Source organism: Urocampus carinirostris, chromosome 9 (genome assembly GCF_059441175.1).
Source record: "Urocampus carinirostris isolate Australia breed hairy pipefish chromosome 9, RoL_Ucar_1.0, whole genome shotgun sequence".
NCBI lineage: Eukaryota > Metazoa > Chordata > Actinopteri > Syngnathiformes > Syngnathidae > Urocampus > Urocampus carinirostris.
The window spans coordinates 36,708,904-36,734,474 of NC_142357.1; the positions used below are offsets into that span (position 1 = coordinate 36,708,904).

Consider the following 25,571-nt stretch of genomic DNA (forward strand, 5'->3'; position numbering starts at 1 on the left):
TTGTATTTATGGTAAATATATTTATTTACAAAATTATAAATTACATTCCAGAGTTTGGGTCACTTCGGGAGCTTCTGATGCATCAGAGATCTTGCTGATGTCAAAGATCTTCTCTGATTTGGCTCTATCAGCTGCGAGTTTTCGACAGTGCAGAAAAACGTTCAGGGGATGACTGAAGGAAAACAGGACTAGGACGATGAGAGCAATGTTCATCTGAAAATACATACATATACATATAAATATTTTATTTTGATTCCAAAAATCTGTGTGTAAAAGTGCTGTTTTTTGTGCAGGAGGATCATCTCTCACATATAAAGGATCTCCATCCAGCCATTCTTCAACGATAGCAAAACAGGCGTATTGTAGTAAGGAAAAAAGTGCAGAAAGAGCGAAGATGAAGCCGTATAACTTTCCAAAATGACACGAGGGAAAACTAAAAAACACATAAAAACGGGGTAAGTCAACAATTCTCAAATAAATTCCCATAACTGTCGATATTATGTATCGGCAACACAAATAACAAGCGTTAGCGTTGTCAAAAATACTCAGTGTTGGGCACGTTACTATAAAAAGTAATTGGTTATAGTTACTCACTACTCCTTCCCAAAAGTAACTGAGTTAGTAACTTGATTCCTCAACTTTTTACCAAGGAAAAGGGTTACTAGGGTAACGATTTCCGTTTCTTTTTAAAAAAAGGTGCATGTCAAAGAATTAGAAATTTTCTGAGCAGTATTCGAGTCGGTTGAATAGAGAAGAACCAACAGGTAGTTGTTTTATAGAACAATGTAATATTTCGTGCACCTCACCAGTAACAGATTTATCCTTCTCTTGAAGTGCAACAAAAAGGAACGGTAAACAATGTAATCAGCATGTACATAAATACGCACTAAAACGTACGCATACAAGCACAAAAACGTATGTAAACATTCGCAAAAACATTTAACCGCATTAAACCTACGTTAATACACACAAAAGAGTACGCAGGCACACCCCAAAATGTAGGTAAATATGCAAAAAAAACTACGGAAATTGTTGTAGAAAATAAACTTGCATTTGTAGAATAGATTTGCATACATTTAAAAAGAAATGTAGAAAGACTTGCTTACAGTTGGGAGAAATGTTGTTTACATCTCGGGAAAGTCTCGGCGGACGAATTAGTATAAACAATCCTCCTTAAGGGAGGACAACAGATAACGGCAAAGGGCACGGTGACATAAACTGGCATAAACTTAAAAACACTTCCAAATAAGGACGGAACCCTGGGCATGTACGCCTTCAGGCGTGAAAAGGGACGGGGCCAAACCGGATACACGTGCTATGTTGAAAACTATAAAAACACGCATATCTTTGATTCGCTGAGTCTCTTGTTGAAATTGTGTATCAATAAAAAAGAACTCCCTCTTGCGTCATTTTGATTCCTGCATTCTTTGAACACGTATGAGACGATTCAACAAATTGGTCTTATCTTCAACAACATATGTTCAAAACGAATGTTAACACACACAAAAACGTACGTAAATAACACAAAATGTACGTTAACATGCACAAAAACGTACATAAATAACACAAAAACGTACCTGAACACACAAAACGTAAGTAACCACATAAGACATACATGAATATGTCTTGCGTAAACACACATTACATACGTAAACACATACATCGTACGTAAATATACAAAAAAACGTACGTAAACACGCACAAAAAGTATGTTCACACACATAAAAAAGTACGTAAATAACACAAAAACATACGTGAACACGCAAAACGTATGTAACCACATAACACATACGTTAATACACACAAAAGAGTACGTAAGCACTCAACAAAATGTACGTAAACACATACAACGTACCTAAATATGCACAAAAACGGACGTAAATAACGTAATTACACACACTAATTAAACACACTAAAATGTACTCAAACAGAAAAAAATGTACGCAAACACCTGTCAAATCTAGTCAAGTCATGTTTTTTTGTATAGCCCTTATTCACAAAGAGTCTCAAAGGGCTGCACAGACCACAGATTATTGCAAACCACAGACTATTATGGCACCATCACCTGATCTAAAACCTACATGAGGGCAAGGAAAAACTCAAAAACCTCAAGTCAAGTCCTGTTAATTTTTTGGGCCCTTAATTACAAGGAGTCTCAAAGGGCTGCACAGACTATTGCGAGCTACAGACTATTATGGCACCATCCCCTGATCTAAAACCCACATGAGGGCAAGGAAAAACTCAAAAACCACAACGTAAGATAAATGAAGATACTTTGAGAAGGGACCATGATGTTCTTAAAGGGACAGTTTGTATTTTTTGACCACAGAATGTTGCTGTACTGTGTAGTCCAGGGGTCGGGAACCTATGGCTCGCGAGCCATATATGGCTCTTTCTATGAATATCTATGGCTCAGAGACAAATTTGATTGCATGCAAAATTTCTCCATCCTATTCGAAACTTGAGTTGTTTGTCCTATTCAGGTACACGCAAAGCCAATCCAGAGCTAAGTGTTAGTGTTACTTCGCAGTATATATAGGGCACGTTTTTCACTACAATTTACAGTCAAGGTGTCACACAAAAAAGGGGGGAAAAAAACTCGTTTTGGCTGTACAACGCTAAAGAATCCTTTATATAAAAGTTCACTATATAATCTGTGTTCAGTGTTCAGATACCTTCTGATGAATCCACAGAACACACTGTAAATACGCCAAAACACCGGAAGAGAACTTAGTCTTTTGATTGGGTGAGTGGGAGGGATGGGTGGAGCCCTGCAAAAAGCGCAAGCACTCCCTCCCATCTCTCGCCCTACGCCATCTGCGCCAAAAGTGAGCTCATCAGGCTCCCTATTTGCAGAATGTTGTGATGTTTTTACACAATAACAACTTGCATCTGGTTTTGAAACCAATATGTATGAAAAAAAGGGTCAAAAGGAGTTTAACCGATCTTGAGTAATTGCAAGAAAGAGACAATTTTAAAGTGGTATGTTTGTTGATTTTGGGACAGGGGCTCTGGCATTATTCTCTTTTCATAATTTTTTATCAAATCATCAAAAATAAATGTGCTGAAGACTAAGCTTTTGTCTGGGGTGCGGGTTTAGCAATTTAGTAAATTTGTCTCATAATATATGGTGTGGCTCTTTCCCAAAATAAAATTAATATTTTTTGCTTTTATGGCTCTTTGAGTCAAAAAGGTTCCCGACCCCTGGTGTAGTCCAACTGAGAACGATTGCTAAAAAACACAAGGAAGAATACAAACTACGGAGGTTATGTAAAGTAAATATTAATATCTTTACTTACATAGAATAGCTTATCTACTTTTTCTTATCATTTTAATCAATATATATATTTTTTAAGAATGAAGTTTTTTCTACCACTCGGAAGTGCTAAAAAATACACACTGTCCCTTTAAAAGCAAGATATCCCAATATGAAAATGATGAATATTTTAAATCCTTAGTAGTACATTTGAAAGAAATGGTAAAAAATGTGTTTATTTTTATAAAACGTATGATTCTCTAAAATAATAAAATAAAATAGAAATTCTGTATTTGTTTATAATTATATAAATTATGATGTAAATATAATTTAAAAATTAAAAGAATAATAAATTAAACTCATTTTTTTAATCGATTTTAAAGAACAGTGAGTAGAAATTTCAAAATAATACCCTATTAAAAAAATGAATTGCCATATTTGAAGAAAGTAAGGAGTAATCTCATAATAATGACACGCTATTTTAAAAATGGGAATACCCGTATAAAATAATAGTTTGTTATTTTGCAAAATTATATATATTTATCTCAATTTTAAATGAAAAATGATAACACATTCATGTGTTAATTTATAATTTTATCAATTAATATGTAAATATTATGTATAAATTAAAAGATTTATAAATTAAACTGATGTTTTTTTTAACCGATTTTAAAGAACTGTTAAGTATAAATTTCATCATAATGTCAAGTCGTGTTTATTTGGGACGGCCTTAATCACAAGGAGTCCACTGAGTATTATGACACCATCCCCTGATCTAAAACCAACATTAGGGCAAGGAAAAACTCAAAAACCTCAAGTCAAGTCATGTTTATTTGTATAGCCCTTAATCACAGGGAGTCTCAATTACATTCTATTATTTATAAAAAAGAAATAACCATAGTAAATAATCGTTAATTATTTAGCAAAATGTATATACTTTTTACACAATTTGGCACTCTCGGGCTTCTGTAGTTAAAAGGCTGAATTTACCTCTCAACATTATTATACTAGTGTTTTCTTAAAAGTCCAATTAAAGGTGAGGCCAAGTCTAAAATATTTATTAATATATAAGAACAACCTGATATTCCAAATATTTTTGTATGGATTAATCATGAAAATCCCCTTGTTTGTTCCGATGAATAAATAATGGCGAAGTTGCATCTCTGAGGCAACCATTTTGTTGTTGACAGCAAATAACATCACCGTGTTGCATTCAAGCAAGTGGGAAATACCGTAAATTCCGGACTAAGGAGCGCACCTGATTATAAGCCGCACCCACCACATTTTGGGGGGAAAACCAATTTTGTACATACACAAGCCGCACCTGTATATAAGCCGCATGCGCCCACATTGACAAAACGCAATTCAAACACGAAATTAGGGGTTTTTAAGGGTTATTGTTCTATCTTCGTTATTCATTATCCATTATCCGTTATCGGTCAGTTCATTATACGCTACAAAGCCTAGGAGCCGGGACACTTACTCTCAGCCAAAAGGCTAAGCTAATTAACCCATACCCGATAAAGTCCAAAAAACACAGCCGGCATAATGAAAGGAAAATGATACAGGTACTTAATATTTAATGCAGACCTGCAGAGTCCGGGTGCCCGTTGAAAGTAATCCAAGGAAAAAAGTGTATATTTCCAAAGGTAAGGGTGGGAAAAATATATATCCACTCCCGTCAGCCCGCGTTTGCCCCGCCCCTTCTTTCTCATTTGCTCCGACAAAACATATCAGAATAAGTTTCTAAAATAAATACATTACAAAAATATACAGTTGCAAATACATATTATACATGGTTACACATATTTACAAAGAAAGACGGTACACTGAGAGAGTTTTCAAAGCTTTAATAATAATATTATAACTTTCATCCCAAACCGTGCCTGCGAAGGGTAGCAAAACGCTACTAGCAACACGCTCGCAATACAGTAAACGGGTCTGTCAAAGAAACATACCGTACTTGTAACAAGCACGGTAAACCGTCCTTATCTTCCTACTAATAACTGACGTCATCAAAGTCGTCTTCCCCAGTATGGGAAAGAGACTTTATCATATAGACGTCGTCCTACGCTCCCTTATTCAAAAAACACGCTAGCATCACGCTCGCAAAGTTAAGTTTACGTGCGGTGGCTCTGTTTCCTTCTATATCGGACTGCTCGATTGCGTTTAGCTTGAAATTGCGTCATGTGCCTTTTTTTTGGCAATTTGCATGATGAGGGTATGACTACGCTAATTTAATTTGTGCACAAGCTAAGAAGCTGCAGTCTAAATCTTACCTTTTGTACTCGAGCGCCGCTGGCGGCCGTTAGAAAAATGACATAAATTGGCCGCATCACTGAATAAGCCGCAGGGTTGAACGTTTGGGAAAAAAGTAGCGGCTTATAGTCCGGAATTTACAGTAATAGCTCTCTGAATTGTTTTCTATGTCTTCTTTGGTGTCAGGTCTCATTGAATTACAGTTTCACAATGTTGTTGTTTTTTAGTATCCAAATCTAAAACCTATATTTTTGAAAATATACTCACGCCATGGCGACGAACGCCGCCATCCCGCCGTAGACGAAGCTGTAAGTGACGGTCATCGTGAGGAAAGTGAAATACTGAAGCGGCAAAACGGGAACGGAAGCGCAAACGGAAAACACCAAGGACAGCAGCGAAGTCAGGAAAAAAGAGGGAACGGCCGAGTTCAGGTCGGCTTCTCGCTCGCTCATTCCTGTCACCGACAGAAAACGAATCGATTGGTTGAAATTGAGAAGGTTCCGTGTGCAGATGATGTTACCTGGCACCGGAGGTCTGCGCCTGTGTCTGTCCATGACCAAGCCGTTGACGGGGCCGACCAGAAGGCCGCACATTTGAGTGAAGGCGAAAGCGTTGATGTACCGGCTCACTGCCGACACACACACAAAAAACAGGAGAGGCTAGAGGAGGAAACAATGGAAAAAGTTCAAAGTGACTGGAGCCAGTTGCCTGAATCATGGAACTCTGTGCCATTTCAGGTTAAGGTGATGGCGCTGATATATCGGCTCACTGCCGACACACGCACGAAAAAACAGGGGAGGCTAGAGAAGGAAACAGCGGGAAAAAAGTGGAAGGTGCCTTCATCCATCACATGCAGGCTGGAAGGCAAGTGACACCGAAAGAAGAAGCGAACGCAACTGACGATACCAATAGCATCTAGCGGTGAGCCATAGCTTGAAACCAAGTGGTGAAGATGAGTGGCTAGAGAAGGAAACAGTGGAAAAAGTTCAAAGTGACTGGAGCCAGTTGCTCGAATGGAACTCCGTGCCATTTCAGGTCAAGGTGAATGTGCCGATGTATCGGCTCACTGCCGACACACGCACAAACAACAGGGGAGGCTAGAGAAGGAAACAGCGGTAAAAAAGTGGAAGGTGCCTTGATGACTGGACTCTGCGACCATCACATGCAGGATGGGAAGCAAGTGACCCCAAAGGACAAGCGAGAGCAACTAACAATACCAATAGCAGCTACCGGAGAGCCATAGGTTGCAGCCAAGTGGCTAACATGAGTGGCTAGAGAAGGAAACAGTGTTAAAAAATGGAAGGTGCCTTGATGACTGGACTCTGCGGCCATTACATGTAGGCTGGATGGCAAGTGGCACTGACGGAAGAAGCGAACGCAGATAACGATACCAATAGCATCTAGCGGCGAGCTATAGCTTGAAACCAAGTGGTGAAGATGAGTGGCTAGAGAAGGAAACATTGGAAAAAGTTCAAAGTGACAGGAGCCAGATGCCTGTATCACAGAACTCAATGACCCTCAAGGAAAAGGTGGTATTGTTTCATCGTCTCACTAAGGAGTGAAATCATGTTAGCAAAGAGTCAATTGAGCTTTAACCACTTTTATACACACAAATATAAAACTGAGATGAGTAACTCCTGATTGGTCGCTTTTGGTCAGGTGACATACCCTGGTAAGAGTCTCCATTGGCCAGACGCTCCAGCATCGGGTTGAGGGTTCCGATGAATAAATAATGGCGAAGTTGGATCACGGACAACCACAGGACAACCAAGAAGAAGAATTTGGACAGGACACATTCACCGAAAGTTCTCTCTGGGAAGACCAAAAGTAACATTTATTACTAGTTGATTTTCTTCGTTGATGATTTATGCAGTAAAAGCCGGCCGGGATACAGCATTTTGAGGTGGGGATCGCAAAGTGAAATAGCTATAGAGCAATCTCTTTTTTTCCTTTCTCTCTCTGTCTCTCCTTTCTTCTTTCTTTGTCTCTCTCTTTCTCGCCCTTATTTCTTTTTTCTTTTCTTTCCCTCTCTCTCTCTCTCTCTTCTCTACTTTCTCTTTTCCGCTCTCTTTTCCCTCTCACTTTTCTCTTTGTCTCTTTTTTGCTCTCTTTCTGTCCTTTTTTTCTCTTTATTCATTTTTTTCTCTATCTCTATGCCTCGCCGTCTCTCCCTATCTTCTCCCTTTTTCTCGCTCTTTCTGTCCCGCATTTCTCAATTCTTTGTCTATTTTTCTCTTTTTTTCTCTTACTCTCTCCCTCTCTCTCTTTCTTTAATTTCTCTCTTGCTTTCTTTCACTTTATCTCTCTCTCTTTATGCTCTTTCCTTTTTTTCTCTCTCTTTCTCTGTCTTTGTCTGTCTCCCTGTTTCTTCTCTCTTTTTTTCTGTCTTTCTCTCCCTCATTTCTCCTTCTCTTTGTCTCTGTTTCTCTCCCTCTCTCTTACTCTTTCTAAGTCTTTTCTCTCTTACTCCCTCTCTGTCCCTCTCTCTTCTCTCATTGTCCACTCTTTCTCTTTCCCTTTCTCTCTCTCTCTCTCTCTCTCTCTCTCTCTCTCTCTCTCTCTCTCTCTTTCTCTCTCTCTCCCTTTCACTTTTCTATCTTTCTGTCTGTCTCTCTCAGTCTGTCTATCATTTTCTCTATATTTTTCCCATTCATTATCGCTGTCTCTCTCTCCCCATCTCTTTCTTGCTCTACTTCATTATCACTCTTTTTTCTCTGGCTCTCTTCCATTCTCTCTCTGGCTCTATTTCATCTCCCCCTCTTTCTTTGATCTCTATCTTTCGTCTCTCTCTTGCACTCCTTCATTCTCTCCTTTTTTTCTCTATCCTCTTTTTCTGGTTCTATATCTCTTTTTTTTTCTCTCTCTCTTTTTTCTTTATTTCTTTGCTTGTTTGTCCCTTTCTTTCTTTCACTCTTTCACTCTTTCTTTATTTGTTTGTTTGTTTGTTTGTTTGTTTCTTTCTTTCTTTACATTTACTTACTCTATTTCTCTCTTTCCCTCTCTCTCTCTTCTTTTTTTCCCTGGCTCTCTTTCTTTATTTCTTTTTAATCTACTAGTTCGGCCCCCGTTAAAGTTTTTTTTTCTACCATGTGTCCCCTGAGCTAAAATGAGTTTGACACCCCTGCTAATTAACTAATGCTAGCCCAGATAAAAACAAAAAAATAACAAATTACAATTAAGTAAAGACTACTTCAGTGTAATATGCATGTATAGGATTTGTTAAAATTAAAATAGAAGAAAAATGAGTATAGGTGGAAATGACATAAGGCGGGGGTCGCTGTATCCCGGGGCTTTATTATAATACCACATACCGAGTTGATCCGGTTCCTCTGGCTTCTCATCTGGTATCTTAAAATCAATCTGAGACGTTTTCTTGGAATTTGTTAAACTTTTGTGCGAAATCCTGAAATCAGAAGATAATCCTAGAATCGTTTCCACTCCACTTTACACAATCAACTTTCCAAGGGGTGAGTAGTGACAAGTTACATTTACTCTATTACATTTACTTGAGTAAGCTTTGGGACATTTTGTACTTGTAAATCACTATACTTTTTACTGTTACTTGAGTAGATTTTAGATAGATAAATACTTTAGGCTACATTGAAACCGTTACTCAATTAAGTACGCGCATTCCTCCTTCGCTTGTTTCCTTTTCTTCTTCTGTTCCTTCCTGTGTCCCCTGAGTGAAAGGCTCTCTCTGAGAACCAGGCTGTGTGGTTCAAGCCCCGCCCCTTTTAAAGGACCCGCGCAGGTAGCAAACTAGTGTGTGTGTTATCTGCCATGGACCCCAAACGTAAAAAGAGAAAAATAACTGCACAGAAATCAAATCAAAATTATAATAATGTAATCATAGTTACTTAACCTTTTCAAAAGATTGCTATTTTATTTTTTATAGATGCATGCTGCGTTTTATTGCACTCTTTTATCTCTCAGATAAGGGGCTCATGACACACCTCTGTTGTTGTGATTTTTATTACGAGGATTGAAAAAAACTCACAAATTGTATCTCTTAATGTAATTTATCTAATTATATCAAAACAGTTAAACATTCCGTCATTTATTAATATAGTCACGAAGTAAAACTTGCGGCAGTATTATACAACAGAGTATTCCACGTCAGTCTCAACAGCAGGGGTCTCCAACCTTTTTCAAGCGTCGAGCTACTTTTTGTTTTTAATTAGCACAAAAAAAGCTACTTAGCTAGATGGCTTGCTAAATAGCTAAAAAGTAGCTTGAAAGTTAGCCAGAAAAAGTAAAAACTAAAATGGGCTATTTAGCTAGCTAAAAGAGTAAAAAGCCAACTAGATGGCCAGATAGAAATGTAAATAAAAAGCCGGTTAGCTAGCTAGAAAGTATTCCAAATTTTAGCTTTTAAATGTTAACAAGATAGCATGCAAAAAATGTAAAAAGCTAGCTAGATAGCTTGCTAAATAGCTAAACATGTAGGAAGATAGCTAGCTTCAAATCTAAAAAGTTGACCGGATAGCTAGCTAAAAAAACTTCACATTTTTTTGTTCATTTGCTTTTTAAATAAATTGGAATTTACTTTGTTGGATTTCCTGTAAAATAAATCAATAAAAAGATGAACCAATAAATGTGTATAATACATGAATATTGAAGAAGTTCTCATTCTATTCTCTCAATTAAATGTTTAAAAAGATTATCAATACTAGAATAGATTTTATTTTGTGCATTAAGCCCATAAACTGGAATGTATTTATTTTAATTTCTACAATAACAATTCATCATGTTATTACTATGTTATTACGATGTTATTACATGGTTATTTATTAAAACTATGGTAAAATAGACTCAGTCAACTAATAAAAAAAGTTTTTCCTAGAAAATCCCAATAACTCAGAACAGGTGCCCTGAGGTGCCCGCGGGTACTGCGTTGGAGACCCCTGCTCCACAGGATGTGCTGCATTCAACTTGGTCATTTTGATAGTAGGCTAATATACATACATACAGCATGTGCTGTGTTCATTATAAGGTGTGTATATAAGGCTTTTAATATTTTTTTTGCGGCTCCTGATGAATTAGTTTTTTGTGGAGAACTGGAGCTTTAAATGTGCTACTTGTGCTAAATGTATTTAATTGATTATACTATTATGATTATCATATTGTTTATGGAAGTACTTGAATTCATCTTGATTATTTTGATCCATTTTTAAATTTACTGTAATTTATTGTTGTACTTCAATGATTTGATAATCTTGAATTGAATGGTTGTTTTATCTTATCTCATCTCATCAGCTACACCGCTTATCCTCAGTAGGGTCGCGGGGGTGCTGGAGCCCATCCCAGCAATCATCGGGCAGTGGGCAGGGGACACCCTGAACTGGTTGCCAGCCAATCGCAGGGCACACGGGGACAGACAACGTACTCGCCCATTCACACCTAGAGACAATTTGGACCGGCCAATTCACCTGAAATGCATGTTTTTGGAATGTGGGAGGAAACCCACGCAAGCACGGGGAGAACATACAAACTCCACACAGGAAGTCTGGAGCTGGATTTGAACCCACGCAGGAGGTTCCCAAGACATGAACTGTGCCGCACATGCGCTAATCACTGCGCCGCCGTGCTGCCTGGTTGTTTTATTAAAAAAATCAATTAAAGTATGTCATGATTACTGACGCGGGGCCTCGGACGCTGATTGGCTCCTTGTCACTTTTTAAACCCCCGTCTTCCTGTCACCGGTTGTCAGTCCGTCTGCGAACCTCAGCTCTTGCTAGGCAAGCCTTTCGACCCTGATTCTCTCCTGTTCTGATTCCCGTCTGTTTCCCGGCTCCGACCCATTTTCTGAACTTGACTACGATTTTCGCTCCCCCGTCCCGGCCACAGATCTGTTTTTTCCCCCTCCCGACACTGTTTTCGCTCGCCACGGAAATACCGCTTCCGCGTCTGAGCAACCTGCTCCCCACGACCAGCGAACTACGGCTCGGGTGTACTATCTTTTCCTTTCTTCCAAATAAAACTAAGACAAACGCACGCAAGTGGGTCCTGTCTTCGTTCTGGTCCCGACACAGTACTTGAGTACTTTTTTACTTTTACTCAAGTAATTATTTGGATCACTACTTTTTACCTCTACTCGAATCATCTTGAGTAAAATGTTTGTCTACCCCACCCACTATTCACCTCTGCATCTTTCCAATTTTTCCTACCCGTATTTGTAGCGGTCCGGCAGCGGGTACGGGATGGAAGTTCTGGGAAAGAGGAGGAAGGTCCTGAGTAGGTGAAGGACGCCACCGCCGGCCAGGAACAGGAAACTGGACTTCAGAGGAACGCCGGACTCGTACGCCAACTTGAACGTGAAGATCGAGATCAATCGATGGATTATTTGACGGTCGGAGTTAAAAACAAAATGAAAAAAAACGCACTTTGACGAGGGCGAAGACGCCCGAGGAAGAGTCAAAGGCGCCGTTGTAAATGGTGATGACGGTGGAACGGTGAGTGCCGAACAGATTTGCAACCTTAAAGAGAAACAATGATGCCCACGACATAATGGTCTTCTTTACTAAGAAGATCCAAAGCATACAGGAAGAGATTGCTAAAGACAGTATTAATTCAACACATACTAAAGCACTCAAATCTCTAGATGCACGACATGGTGGCTGTCTAGGTATTTTGTCCCGTTTTAGTGAACTGTCACTCGAAAATCTTAAACAGATGGTGAATACGGCCAAACCGACGACTTGCCAGTTCGACCCACTTCCAGGTTCACTTATCAAAGGTCTCTTTGGCGTTCTTGCACCTTCAGTTCTAAATATTTTAAACATATCACTCGCCTCAGGTGTAGTTCCAGCTGCTTTTAAGTCCGCTGTCATTAAACCCACACTGAAACGACCCAACCTAGATCCAGAAAACTTATGTAATTATAGACCTGTGTCAAACCTACCATTTCTTTCTAAAATACTTGAAAAAGTAGTGGCACAGCAGCTGAATGATTTCATGTCCGAGAACAATCTCTTTGAATCAATGCAATCAGGATTCAGGGCTAGCCACTCTACTGAGACAGCTCTGATTAAGGTAACCAATGATCTCCTACGGGCAATGGACTCGGGCACATCATCACTTTTGCTGCTGCTGGACCTTAGTGCTGCATTTGACACAGTGGACCATATTATCTTGCTAGAACGGTTGGAAAAATGGATTGGTCTCTCAGGAAGCGTCCTATTATGGTTCAGATCCTACCTCTCAGATAGGACACACTGCGTTAAATATGGCGAATTGACATCTGAGCCATTTAGTGTTACTTGTGGTGTTCCGCAGGGTTCAGTGCTTGGCCCCCTTCTCTTCAGCATTTATATGCTTCCACTAGGTGATATTATTCGTAAGTATAATATCAGTTTTCATTGCTACGCAGATGACACTCAACTCTATCTCCTGATGGAGGAATTTGCCACACTAAACTGTGGAACTTTGGAGGCCTGCCTCACTGAGATAAAAGAGTGGATGTCACTCAATTTCCTGCGTCTTAACCCTGAAAAGACTGAAATGTTAGTTATTGGTCCTTCTAAGTCCCGTGACTTTTTCTCTAAAACCGCAGTGAAATTGCCACATCACACAGAGTGACTCACTTAAAAATTTAGGTGTCATTTTCGACCCTGATCTGTCCTTTCAAACACATGTGAAGAAAATTACTAGAACCGCTTTCTTCCATCTCCGTAACATTGCTAAAATTCGTCCTATACTTTCTCAGTCGGATGCGGAAATCATAATTCACGCGTTTGTTACCTCCCGTCTCGACTACTGTAATGCACTACTTTCCGGTCTTCCGATGACCAGACTCAAGAGTCTTCAGCTGCTACAAAATGCTGCAGCGAGGCTTTTAACAAGGACAAAAAAGTACGATCACATCACCCCAATTTTGGCTAACCTGCATTGGCTCCCTGTTAGCCTAAGATGCGATTTTAAGGTTCTCCTACTACTATACAAAATCATACATGGACTTTCCCCCTCATATCTTTCAGATCTGATCTCCCCCCATGTCCCGGCCCGAAGCCTTCGTTCCGAGAGCGCCGGTCTCCTGGTGATCCCAAGAGCCAAGAAGTGTTCCGCTGGTTCGAGAGCGTTCTCCATCCGGGCACCGGTGTTGTGGAATGCTCTTCCCCCTGAGATCCGATCTGCAACCTCGGTGGAAATGTTTAAATCCAGGCTTAAAACTCACTTCTACTCTATAGCATACGAGTAACCTAATCTTATATGTAATAACTTGTGAAGCCCTTAGAGACTAATTGTGATTAAGGGCTATACAAATAAAAATGACTTGACTTGACTTGAGTATCAAAAAATGATTCTTAGTTAATACTGTATACGTTTCAATTACCGTATTTTCCGAGAGAAACAGATAGAGAGAGAAATAAATACAAGTACGGTGTCCTTGTGAGAGGCACCTGGCTTTGGCAACATCAAGTTGACATATTTCAACCTGCGGCTTGTTTTTCTCTTGTGCTTCTCTGAGTGTTGTCTCGCGGGCCGGATTCAATCCCTTAGCGGGCCTGATTTGGCCCGCGGGCCGCCTGTTTGACACCTGTGCTCTAGAGTGACTTGTAATCTAGAGTTAACTTGATCACAGTTGATTTACCTCTTGAGTCACACCTGACTTTACTCTAGTTATACTGCTAATTTTATTAGTTACTGCTGATTTAACTCTTTAGTTACTGATTACACGCTAGAATTACTGCTGATTTCCTTTAAGTTACTGCTGACTTAGCTCTTTAGTCACAGTCTATATACCTCTTGAGTCACATCTGATTTTACTCAGGAGTTACTGCTGATTTTACTTTTGAGTTACTGGTGATTTAACTCTAGAGTTACTGCTTATTTAACTCTTTAGTCACAGTTGATCTACTTCGTGAGTCACACTTGATTTTACTTTAGAGTTACTGCTGATTAAATCTAGTCAAGTCACATTTATTTGTGACGCCCTTAATCACAAGATGTCTCAAAGGACTGCACAGGTTACATTTAGAATAGAATAGAATATACCTTTATTGTCATTGTTACAAAATGGGTTAACATATTGTGACAACGAAATTGGGCATTTACATCATCCCCTGATTTTAAACCAACATGCAGGCAAGGGAAAACTTAAAACCTCATCACGAAGAAAATAAGAAACTTTGAGAAGGGGCCTCACAAATGGTAATCACTCTTCCAGGACGATATCAAGAGATATCTCTGATTTAACTCCTTAGTCACAGGTAATGTACCTATTGAGTCTCATCTTATTTTACTCTACAGTTACTGCTTATTTAACTCTTGAGTTACCACAGGGTTAACTCTCAAGTTACTTCTGATTTAACTCTAGTCACAGTTGATGCAGCTCTTGAGTTACACCTGCGGCAGTAGCTCAGGTGGTAGAGCGTTCGTCTTTGGATCAAGGGATCCCAGTTCGAATCCCGTCTCGCCCGTGTTACATGTCGAAGTGTCCTTGGGTAAGACACTGAACCCCTAATACCCCCAATAAGCAGGTTAGCGCCTTACATGGCTGCAGGGCCGCTATTGGGAAATGTGGAGCACATTGTAAAGCGCTTTGGGAAGTCATTGACTTGAAAAGCGCTATATAAATGCTGATCATTTTACTGTAAAGTTACTGCTGATTTAACTCTTGAGTTACTGATGATTTACCTTTTGAAGTACTGATGCTGAATATTATTGACCTCCTGATGCTTTAACTCTTAATGCTGCTCTAAATCTTGAGTCACTGGTGTTTTAACTCTTCAATCGCCAGTAGTTTAACATTAGATTTACAGCTGCATTGACTCTTGAGTTGCAGGGTCTTTATCTCTTGACTTGTGGGACTCGAAAGGTGGGGTGCATAGTTTGAAGATTCCTTAAGAGTATGGTATAAAATTGAATATTTTCACTGATAAGTTTGTGTTGACAATGCCCAATGGAGTTCAAATAGCCTTTACATATTTTTTCACCGCCTAACCCTATACCTATCTACTTTTATCTTACTTTTATCATCCGTGTTCTGGCCACTTAGCGCATTAGGCTGAACGAAAAGCCCAAGGCAGGGGTGTTAAACAGGCGGCCCGGGGGCCAGATCAGGCCCGCTAAGGGATTGAATCCGGCCCGCGAGACAACGATCAGAGAAGCGCAAGAGAAAAACGAGCTGCAGGTTGAAATATGTCCATTTGATGTTGCCAAAGCCAGGTGCCTCTCACAAAGACGGTGGTCTTTACTCTCTCTTTCTCTCTCTCTCTCTCTCTCTCTCTCTCTCTCTCTCTCTCTCTCTCTCTCTCTCTCTCTCTCTCTCTCTCTCTCTCTCTCTCTTTCTCTCTCTCTTGCTCTTTTTTCCCCTCCCTTTTTCTCTCTCTCGCTGTCTCTCTCTTTCACTTTCTGTGTCCCTCTTTTTCTCTTTTTTTGTTTCTCTTTGTCTCTTTCTCTCTCTCTTTGTCTTTTTACCTTATTTTGCTCTCTCTTCCATTTTTCCTTCTCTCTCTTGTCTCTCTTTCTCTCTCTCTTGCTTTCTCATTCTCTCCTTCCCCCATTCTCTCTTTCTCTCCTTCTATTTTCTCTCCTTCTCTCTTTCTATTTATCTTTGGATATCTTTCTTTCTCTCTTTCTTTCCGCCTCTCTCATTATTTGTCTTTATCTCTTGTTTCTCACGTTTCATGTTCTCTCTCTTTTTTCTCTTTCTCTCTCTCTCTCTCTCCCTTTGTCTCTTTCTTTGTCCCACCCTCTTTTTCTCTCCTTCGCTTTGTCTTATTTCTTTCTCTCTTTCTTTCTCTCTAATCTACTAGTCCGGCCCCCGAGAGAATGTTTGTTCTATCCTGTGGCCCCCGAGGTAAATTGAGTTCGACAGCCCCCCTTGCCTAAGGGAGGTGTAGAGTGACTTTACGTGCGTGCGGGTTGTTTTTGTTTATTTGATGATAAAAATGGTGAAAGTAAGAAAAGGACTGTTTCAAATACAGTCCAAATGCCAACACAACCCCCCAAAAAGATTAAAAAAAACAAAACTTTATTCAAGCGCAGTAAGAAAGAAATTTATGCACGTACGGCACACAGGCACCTTGACAGCGGCTGCAGTGATGATTTTAGCCAGAAGATGGCATCAGGAAGTAGAATATTTTTGAAGTTACAGAAACCACATTTAAACTCTCGCATTACTACTGATTTAACTCTTCTGCTTAATTGGATTTAACCTTAGAGTTAAGTCTGCTTTACTTCTTGAGATCTAGTAGCTTTATTTATTGAGTCCCAGGGCCTTTAACTGTTGGGTTGCAGAAACTTTAATTCTGGAGTTGACCATAATTCGACTCTTTAGTTTAAGCAGCTTTAACTCTTGAGTTAAAGCTGCCTTAAAACTTAGTTAAAACTGCTAAATCCTTGAATTAAAATAGATTGTATTCCCAATTTATGGCTGATTTGACTCTTGGTTGAAATTTACTTTGATCATTGAGTTAAAGCTTCTTCAACTTTTAATAATAATAATAATAATAATTTCCTTGTATTGTCATTCTGTGTAACAATGTACACAGAACGAAATGTCAAGTCAAGTCAAGTCAAGTCATTTATTTTTGTATAGCCCTAAATCACGAAGAGTCTCAAAGGGCTTCACAGATTGTTACACTATATTACACAGACTATTGTCAACCGTCAAGAGGAGTAGGTTATTCGTATGCAATAGAGTAGAGGTGAGTTTTAAGTGCACCTGACCCGTTGTAGCGAGCCGATGCAGCCGCAGCCAACAGAGGGCGCCGCCGACCACTTTTTAAGTCTTAGGAATGACTCGGCCGGGGCGCGAACCACCGACCTCCCAGTCTCAAAGCGGGCGCCTTACCATCTAGGCTACTGAGCTGGTAAGTTAACCCCGATTTGACTCTTTAGTTCAAGCAGCTTTAACTTCTAAAATAGATCTACTTCAAATCTCAGGTTAAAGTGGGTTGACTCTTGCTTGAAACTTGCTTACAGACATGAGTTAAACAGCTAAATAATTGAGTTAAAGCTTCTTTGAATACCAAATAAAGTTCATTTGACTCGAGCTTTAAAACATCTTTCCCTCCTGCCTAAACCTTTGAGTTAAGTTGCTAAATCATTACGTTTAAGCTGCTTTAACTCTTCATTTAACCCTTTTTTTACTCTTACGTTTGAACGGCTTTAACTTTTGAGTTAAAGCTGCCTTAAATGTCAAGTTTAAGCTTATTTCACTTGTTTGAAACTCGCTTTGACCATCGGGTTTAAGCTGCTTAACCTTTGATTTAATGCTGCTTTGAATCCCGAGTTAAAGCTGATTTGACTCTGGCTTTAAAATTGCTTTTAACTCTGCAAAACCCAAGAGTTTCAAACTGCTTTAAAGATGCCTTCAACGCTGAAAAAATCCTCGAGTTAAAGCTGCTTTAACTCTTGATGGACTGCTTATTCGACCTACCTGCATGTTGCTTAGAAGCAGCATCATGCCACCGACGGCGATGAACGAGAGCGCCGGGTAAAGCAGCATGGACGAATCTGATTGAAGACACAAAAAAATGAGAACAAAAGGCTTCGTCAGGCCCGTGAATTGATACGATCTCCACGTTTCGACGTATTACATTTAAAAATCGAAAATGGCATCTGCTGCTCTTCCTTATTATTTGATCACTTCTGGAATATTCAGTCTATTGTTGATCAAGTAAGTCGAAATTCTAAGAACATTTGAGAGTTAGGACTTAGGTCGGATTAAAATACAGTGGAACCTCGGTTTTCGAACGCCTCTCAGTTCGAACAAATCGGAGTCCGACCAAAAATTTCGAGAAATTCTTGCTTTGCTGTTCAGTCAAAAAATCGGAGTTCGAACGCCGGTAATGCGTGAGTGCGTACGCTAGGGTGCGATGCTGAGCGGCGTACGGGTGTAGATCGCTCTTTTCGTGACCAACTGTCATCGCGTGTGGACGTGCTTCGTTTTGCTTTCGCTTTTAATATAGGTGTACCAAGTCTTTTAGCCCCTAACAATGCCTCCGAAGAAAGTCAGTGCAAGCAGCAAAGTTGCTACAGGTGAAAAAAGACAAGTAGTGCGTACAACTATTGCATTTAAGAAAGAAATAATAGCAAAATATGAAGGAGGTGTGCAGGTGTCTGATCATGCTAGGGAATACCCCACTGTCCACCTGCACCTTCTGCTGACCACCACAAAGGTAAGAAATCCGATTCATAATTCTTTTCTTTATCCTTTTTTATTTTTACACGTTCATGTTAGCGTAATCTTTCGTACGGAAGATTACGTTAACGCGAACGTACCATTAGCCTGGGTTAGCTTCACGTTTACGTTAAACATTCCAGGTTAACATTCAGGGTGTTGGAACGGAGCCCAACATTCAGGGTGTTGGAACGCAGCCCCCTTTCCAATGAACCGCTCACCGCTTGTTGTGGAGACCCGGGTGCTAAATGACTTGTAAACGACCTGATTTTTTTTATTTTTACACGTTCATGTTAGCGTAATCTTTAGTACGGAAGATTACGCTAACGCGAACGTACGATTAGCCTGGGTTAGCTTTATGTTTACGTTAAACATTCAAGGTAAACATTCAGGGTGTTGGAACGGATTAAAACGATTTACATTATTTTTAATGGGAAAAATGATTTCGGTGATCGAACAAATCGGTTTTCGAACAAGGTTCTGGAACGGATTATGGTCGAGAACCGAGGTTCCACTGTAATGTCGTACCCCAGGGGGTCTGCTGTAGAACCATGGAAACATTTACCTGGAGTTGTAAAGGCCAACATCAAGAGTCCTGACGTGTGAAGCGCTCTGGTGCATCAAAACATTATGAATTTCAAGATTTAACAGTGCCTTACAAAATTGTTGCCCCCCAGAACTGTTTGACATATTGCCGTAGATCGGGCTTAAAACTTATAGATAAAAAACCTGAAATCAACAACACGTGAGACACATTTGTGAATAGAAACCAAATGTATTCAACATTTTATATTTTGCTAATAAATAAACAAATTACAATAAAATTTTGAGATAATAATTTATACAACTTCCTTTTGCCGCTTTTACGGTAAGTGGTTTTGGGTATGTCTATAAGGTTTTGCACAACTTGAAACAGAAATATTTGCCCATTCTCTCTTAACAAATAGCATAAGTTCCTGAAGGTTGGATGGTGATCGTTTGTGCTCAGCATTTTTCAGATCTTTTCACAAATGCTCTATAGAATTGATGTCTGGACTTTGGCTTGTCCATTTTACCATCTTTGTATTGTTAGTTTGAAATGAAATGAAATGATCTGCATTTATAAAAGGCTTTTCAAGTCAATGACTTCCCAAAGCGCTTTACATTTCCCAATAGCGGCCTTGTATTGCAGCCATGTAAGACGCTAACCTGCTTATTGGGGGTATTAGGGGTTCAGTGTCTTACCCAAGGACACTTTGACATGTAACACGGAGGAGCCGGGATTCGAACTGGGATACCTTTATCCCAAGACGAGCGCTCTACCTCCTGAGTTACTGCCGCCCCGGCATGAAGGATGCGATTAAACAATTTCATTGTACATTTTGCTTTATGTTAAGAGTTGTTGTCCTGTTGGATGGTGAACCTGTGCCCCATTATCAGGTCTCTTGCAGCAGATTATCTGCAAGACTTGCCCTGTAATTGGCTCCACCTAACTTCCCATTAACTCTAATGATCTTCCCAGTCCATGCTGAAGAAGAGCAACCCCAGAGCATAATGCTGGCACCACCATGTTTGACAGTGGGTATGGTCCTTTCAATGTGATGTGCAGTGTTACTCTTACGCCAAACGTAACACTTTGTATTCAGGCCAAAAAGTTCAATTTTGGTCTCATCTGACCAGAGCACCTTGTTCCACATGTTATTTGTGTCTTCCATGTGGCCTTTTTATTGTATTCTTTCAGAAAGGGCTTTCTACTTGCTACTCTTCCATAAAGGGCAGATTTGTGCAGAGTATAACAGATATGCTCCTATTGTCCCACCTTAGCTCTGTATGCCTGAAGGTCATCTTATTTGATCAAAGGACGCTTGGTTGCTTCTCTGATTAGTTTTTTCCTTGTTTGGGTTGAATGTTTAGAGTTGTATTCATGTCTTGGCAGTGGTTTTATGCTGTCTTCATTTTGATATTATTGCTTGCCCAGTGCTCTGTGAGATGTGTAAATGTTGCGATGATGCTTTTTGCATGCCATTTCTGCTTTGAACTTTTCTACAACTTTATCCTGGACCTGCCTGGTGTGTTCTTTAGTCTTCATAATGGTGTCTGTTCTCTAGTGTCCCCATTCACAGACCTTTGAGCCCATCACAGTGCAGGTGCATTTAAACTTAGACTTAGACCTAATGACACACAAGCGCACTTGTTAGTCAGGTTATTTGATCATTCAGATGTCATCAGGCAACTTCTGGAATCAGTTGGCTGATCTAAGAGAACAGGGGGGCATTATTTTTGCGACACTAGTTTTTTCATTGTAGATAAAATATAAAATGTTGAATCACTTTGGTTTCTTTTCATGATTTTGTCTCACATGTTTTTGATTCTTAGAAAATATTTTCAGTTCTTTGGCTTTAATTTTGCAGGCTGAAATGTGGCAATATGAGGAAGATTTCTTGGGGGAGCAATACTTTTGCTAGATGCCGCATGTATGTATTTTTTTTACAATCCTCAGCTCCACAATGGAACAACAGTGGAGCCCTCACAATCCGAAGAGGCGTGCCACGAAGGTACCAAAGCGGTCAAAAATGATCCCGTTGACGAAGGTCAAGAAGTTGTTCATGAAGGATGCGATGGTGAAGACCAACGAGAACTGTTCGTCCTGCTTTCTGCAATCTGGCGCAGAAAATTAAATATCTTTTAAAACATCAAACCCTCTGCACATCGAACTGACCTTGGACCAGTGAGGCGTTTCCGTCTGTGACGTTGACGCAAAAGGAAGCGAAGACGTTTTCGGATTTGAGAAGGAAGACGAGCGAGGCCCACCCGAAGACCACGCCAGCGAAGAAGAGGAGCTCCAACATACCAGAGATGAAGGTCAAGCATCGTCGCACCTTGTAGCGCTTTAACATGTTTCTTGCAGAGATGCAAAAAAAAACATTTTAAAAACGACAATTTTGTGTACGTAATGTCAAAATAATACAAAAATAGTCTATCTATAAATGGATATAAAAAACACAAATAATGGTATGTGAATCACAGTTCACAGATCCCTTAACCACAAAGGTCGAAGGGGCACCACTTCCTTTGGTGTGTCTTGCGCAAGTGCAGTTTGGCGTTGCCCATCCCTCTCCACACCCCTCCAGTCGGGGTTTGCTCCCCGGAGCCATATCCCCCTAGTGCAGGGGTGTCAAACTCTTTTTAACTCGGGGGCCACACGATAGAACAAACATTCTGTCGGGGCCGGACTAGTAGATTCAAGAGAAAGAAAAAGAGATAAAGAAATTACTGAAAGAGGGAGGGAAAAGGAGAGAGAGGGCGGGACAAAGAAAGAGAGGGATAGAGCGTGAGAAACAAAAGAGATGAAAAGTCGTGAGAGAGGGGAAAAAGAAAGGGAGAGGAAGAAAGAAATCCAAAGAGAAATAGAAAGACAGAAGGAGAGAAAAGAGAAAAGAAAGCGCAAAAGGTATGAAGAGAGAAAGAGAAAAGAGAGAAAAGGAAAAAAGGAAGTTAGAGCAAAAGAGGTTAAATGACACAGAGAGAGAAAGAGACAAAGAGCAACAAAGGAAGAGAAAAAGAGAGACACAGAGTGAAAGAGATAGAGTGGGAGAAAAGGGTGGAAAAGAAAGAGAGAGCAAGAAAGAGAGAGAGAGAGAGAAAGAAATACAAGTACAGTGTCTTAGTGAGAGGCACCTGGCTTTGGCAACATCAAGTGGACATATTTCAACCCGCAGCTTGTTTTACTCTTGCGCTTCTCTGAGTGTTGTCTCGCGGGCCGAATTCAATCCCTTAGCGGGCCTGATCTGGCCCGCGGGCCGCCTCTTTGACACCTGTGCCCTAGTGGGAGGTGGCTAGAGCCAAGAACACACTCACATTCTTGAGTCTTTCTGGGAGATTAATACAGAGGAGGGGATTCCCAGCCCCCTCACGCAACCCAACCTGTCTTTGGGAGTCATTACATGATCAATTAATTTCTGTCTACATTATTTATTTTTATGGTTTCTTTATTTTTTAATATTTTCTGTTTTTATTGTTTCTAATTCTTTATTGAAATGTTAGTTATATTTTTGTTTACATTATTGTTAGTATTTATATATTTATTCATTTATATATATATATATATATATATATGTATGTATATATATATATATATATATATATATATATATATATATATATATATATATATATATATATGTATGTGTATATATATATATGTATGTGTATATATATATATATATATGTATGTGTATATATATATATGTATGTGTATATATATATATATATATATATATGTATGTGTATATACATATATGTATGTGTATATATATATATATGTATGTGTATATATATATATATATATGTATGTGTATATACATATATGTATGTGTATATATATATATATGTATGTGTATATATATATATATATATGTATGTGTATATACATATATGTATGTGTATATATACATATATGTATGTGTATATATATATATATGTATGTGTATATATATATATGTATGTGTATATATATATATATATATATATGTATGTGTATATACATATATGTATGTGTATATATATATATATATGTATGTGTATATATATATATATATATATATATATATATATATATATGTATGTGTATATATATATATATATATATATGTATGTGTATATATATATATATATATATATATGTATGTGTATATATATATATATATATATATATATATATATATATTACTCTATATAAATATAATATTCTTATTACATAATTGTTTTTTTAAGTTATTTATTAATTAGTTTATTTGTATTTTGTTGTCCTTTCTGTTTTCATTATTTTTAGGAATTTGTATCTATTTTTTTCAGTGTTGTTTAAATTATTTTTTTGTATTTTTATCTATAGTTGCGTTACGTTTCTGTTTATAGGAATGTTGGTACATTTATTTTTACTTTTCTACATTATTATTTTGTACTTTTTATTTATACAGTCATATAAGTATTTTTTTATATTCCTATTTATTTATGTATTTATTTTGTTGAAACTGTTTTGTATTTTTTCATTTACATTTTGTTTTTTAGCCTTGTTTGCGTTATTATTTCGACTTCTTTTATTTTAATTTTTGTTTATATTATTGTTTGTATATTTTTTCTATTTACTTATATTCTGTTTTCCTTTTTAACATTGCTTTTTTGTCATTTGATTTAACTATATTTATTTTTTATTTCTGTCTGCATTATTGTTTCTATTTATTTATTATTTTATGTATCTATTGTTTTCATTTTGATTGTACTTCTTGTAGTTTTTTAAATTTGCTTTATTTTTTTTAGTTTTTATACAATCTTTCTATGTTAAACTTGATATTGCACAAGACAACTTTATAAAAGCGAAACAAGTACGAAATGCGTGACAACAATCAGAAATGGTCAAAAAGAACTTCCCTTTCTCTGAAATGCTGATTCCAATAAGGAAACTACAAATGCAACAATAAATAATAATAATAATTTTAGTTTGGTAACATGTCAAGGAAAATATTTTCTTGGTTGACTTGCCCTTTAAAAACAAAAAATACTTCTGGACATTAGATCTTGTATTTATACTTTTTCTAATACAAATAAATGAGGAAATGAATGACCCGGGTCATGATTATTGCAAAACATGTAATGCATATGTGAAAAAATAAACAGTAACAGTCCAAACAATAAAAATAAGTGATACTGACCTTGCAATTGCTCCTTAGAATTCTGTTGTGCATCTGGTGAACATTCGACGTTATGGAGAAATTCTCCCCGTTCCTAATTTTGATTGGTTGCGCCACATCACATGATCTTTTTAAGATCAGTTCCAGATAATATGAGATGAAAAGATTTTTATTTAGTTCCCTACGTCAATGCTTGAGCTCATCAAACTAATGTTGACGATTAAATTTAACCAATGAGAATTGAATGAATTGAATTAATTCCGGTTAAATTAACCAAGCTAACGAAAAAATATTCAGTCCGGTGGTGTTGATGTCATCATGTCTTTTTTTTGTTATTGGTAATTTTAACATTGAAACAAGTTCAGACTTTAATCATATAAGCTTAGAAAAAAATGCAAAAATGTAATAAAAAGTTTTGTTTCTGCAGCTTAAAGATACCGTCACGCATCAAACAGATAACTTAGTTAAATACGTGGCATTAAACATTTCAGCATGAGCCAAATTGTGATAAAACTTTTATTTTGTTAACTGGCATTCTAAATATGTAAACGAGTTCAAACTTTAATCAGATTAACTTTTCAAAAAATGCAGCAAAGCTGTATTACGTTTGTTTTTTTTCTCATTCCCCTCCAAACTTTTCTAAAATGCTCATTCTTTTTCATCAGCTAAACACAAACTTGTATTCATTTAACATCACTTTAACTTTAAATGATCAGTTTTTCATTACATTGATCAGTCCAAAAAGAAAACAGTAGAGACACACAAATAAATAATGCACCTGTTTGATAATAACAAACCACATTTATTTACATGACAAAGAAGAATTGAATCACACAAAAGAATAAGAGGACATAGTTGACACAAGCCCTTGCAGTCTTGGAAAATGGGAACAGGTCAAGAAGTTTAGTCGCAATAATGAAATCATTGAGCTATAAACAGTGTTCTCAACTTCTTTTAATGATCAGAAATTATTCTTATAGCATGTCTGGAAGGAAATATTAGTTGCCCCTGCACCAAAACAGTCCATTGTGAAATATTTTCTTGATTTACCTCACCGGAACCCAAATATGTCTTGTCAAAGTATTTAAGAAAGATGTCAGACCAGAAGACGCCGACCTTGAGCCTTAGCCTTCTGGAGGTGTTTGCTCTTTTGCACTCTTTAGTGGCTCCCTGGCACTTTTTCAAAAAACCAAGAATCCGGGGCATTCTGCTTGTTCAATATCAGGAGAGAAGACATCAATGGATTTTGAATTTAGAAAAA

The 25,571-nt window shown here is 38.2% G+C and overlaps 1 protein-coding gene across 2 annotated transcripts; it reads right to left on the bottom strand.

Moving 5' to 3' along the window:
- Positions 1 to 24,457, bottom strand: LOC148360191 (equilibrative nucleobase transporter 1-like). Of its 2 annotated transcripts, XM_088344198.1 has the most exons (13): positions 24,332 to 24,457; positions 21,343 to 21,524; positions 21,155 to 21,284; positions 19,210 to 19,256; positions 17,901 to 17,977; positions 11,899 to 11,991; positions 11,683 to 11,822; positions 8,827 to 8,918; positions 7,184 to 7,327; positions 6,036 to 6,143; positions 5,783 to 5,969; positions 310 to 433; positions 1 to 213 (listed from the first exon to the last, which is right to left on the bottom strand). In XM_088344198.1, the coding sequence occupies exons 2-13, from the start codon at positions 21,518 to 21,520 to the stop codon at positions 34 to 36; spliced, it is 1,500 nt and encodes a 499-aa protein (XP_088200324.1). In that variant the 5' UTR covers positions 21,521 to 21,524; positions 24,332 to 24,457; the 3' UTR covers positions 1 to 33. The 2 variants fall into 2 exon arrangements, with proteins under 2 accessions (XP_088200324.1, XP_088200325.1); XM_088344199.1 differs by lacking the exon at positions 24,332 to 24,457 and having other exon boundaries at positions 21,343 to 21,634.
- Between the last annotated feature and the right edge of the window lie 1,114 nt (positions 24,458 to 25,571).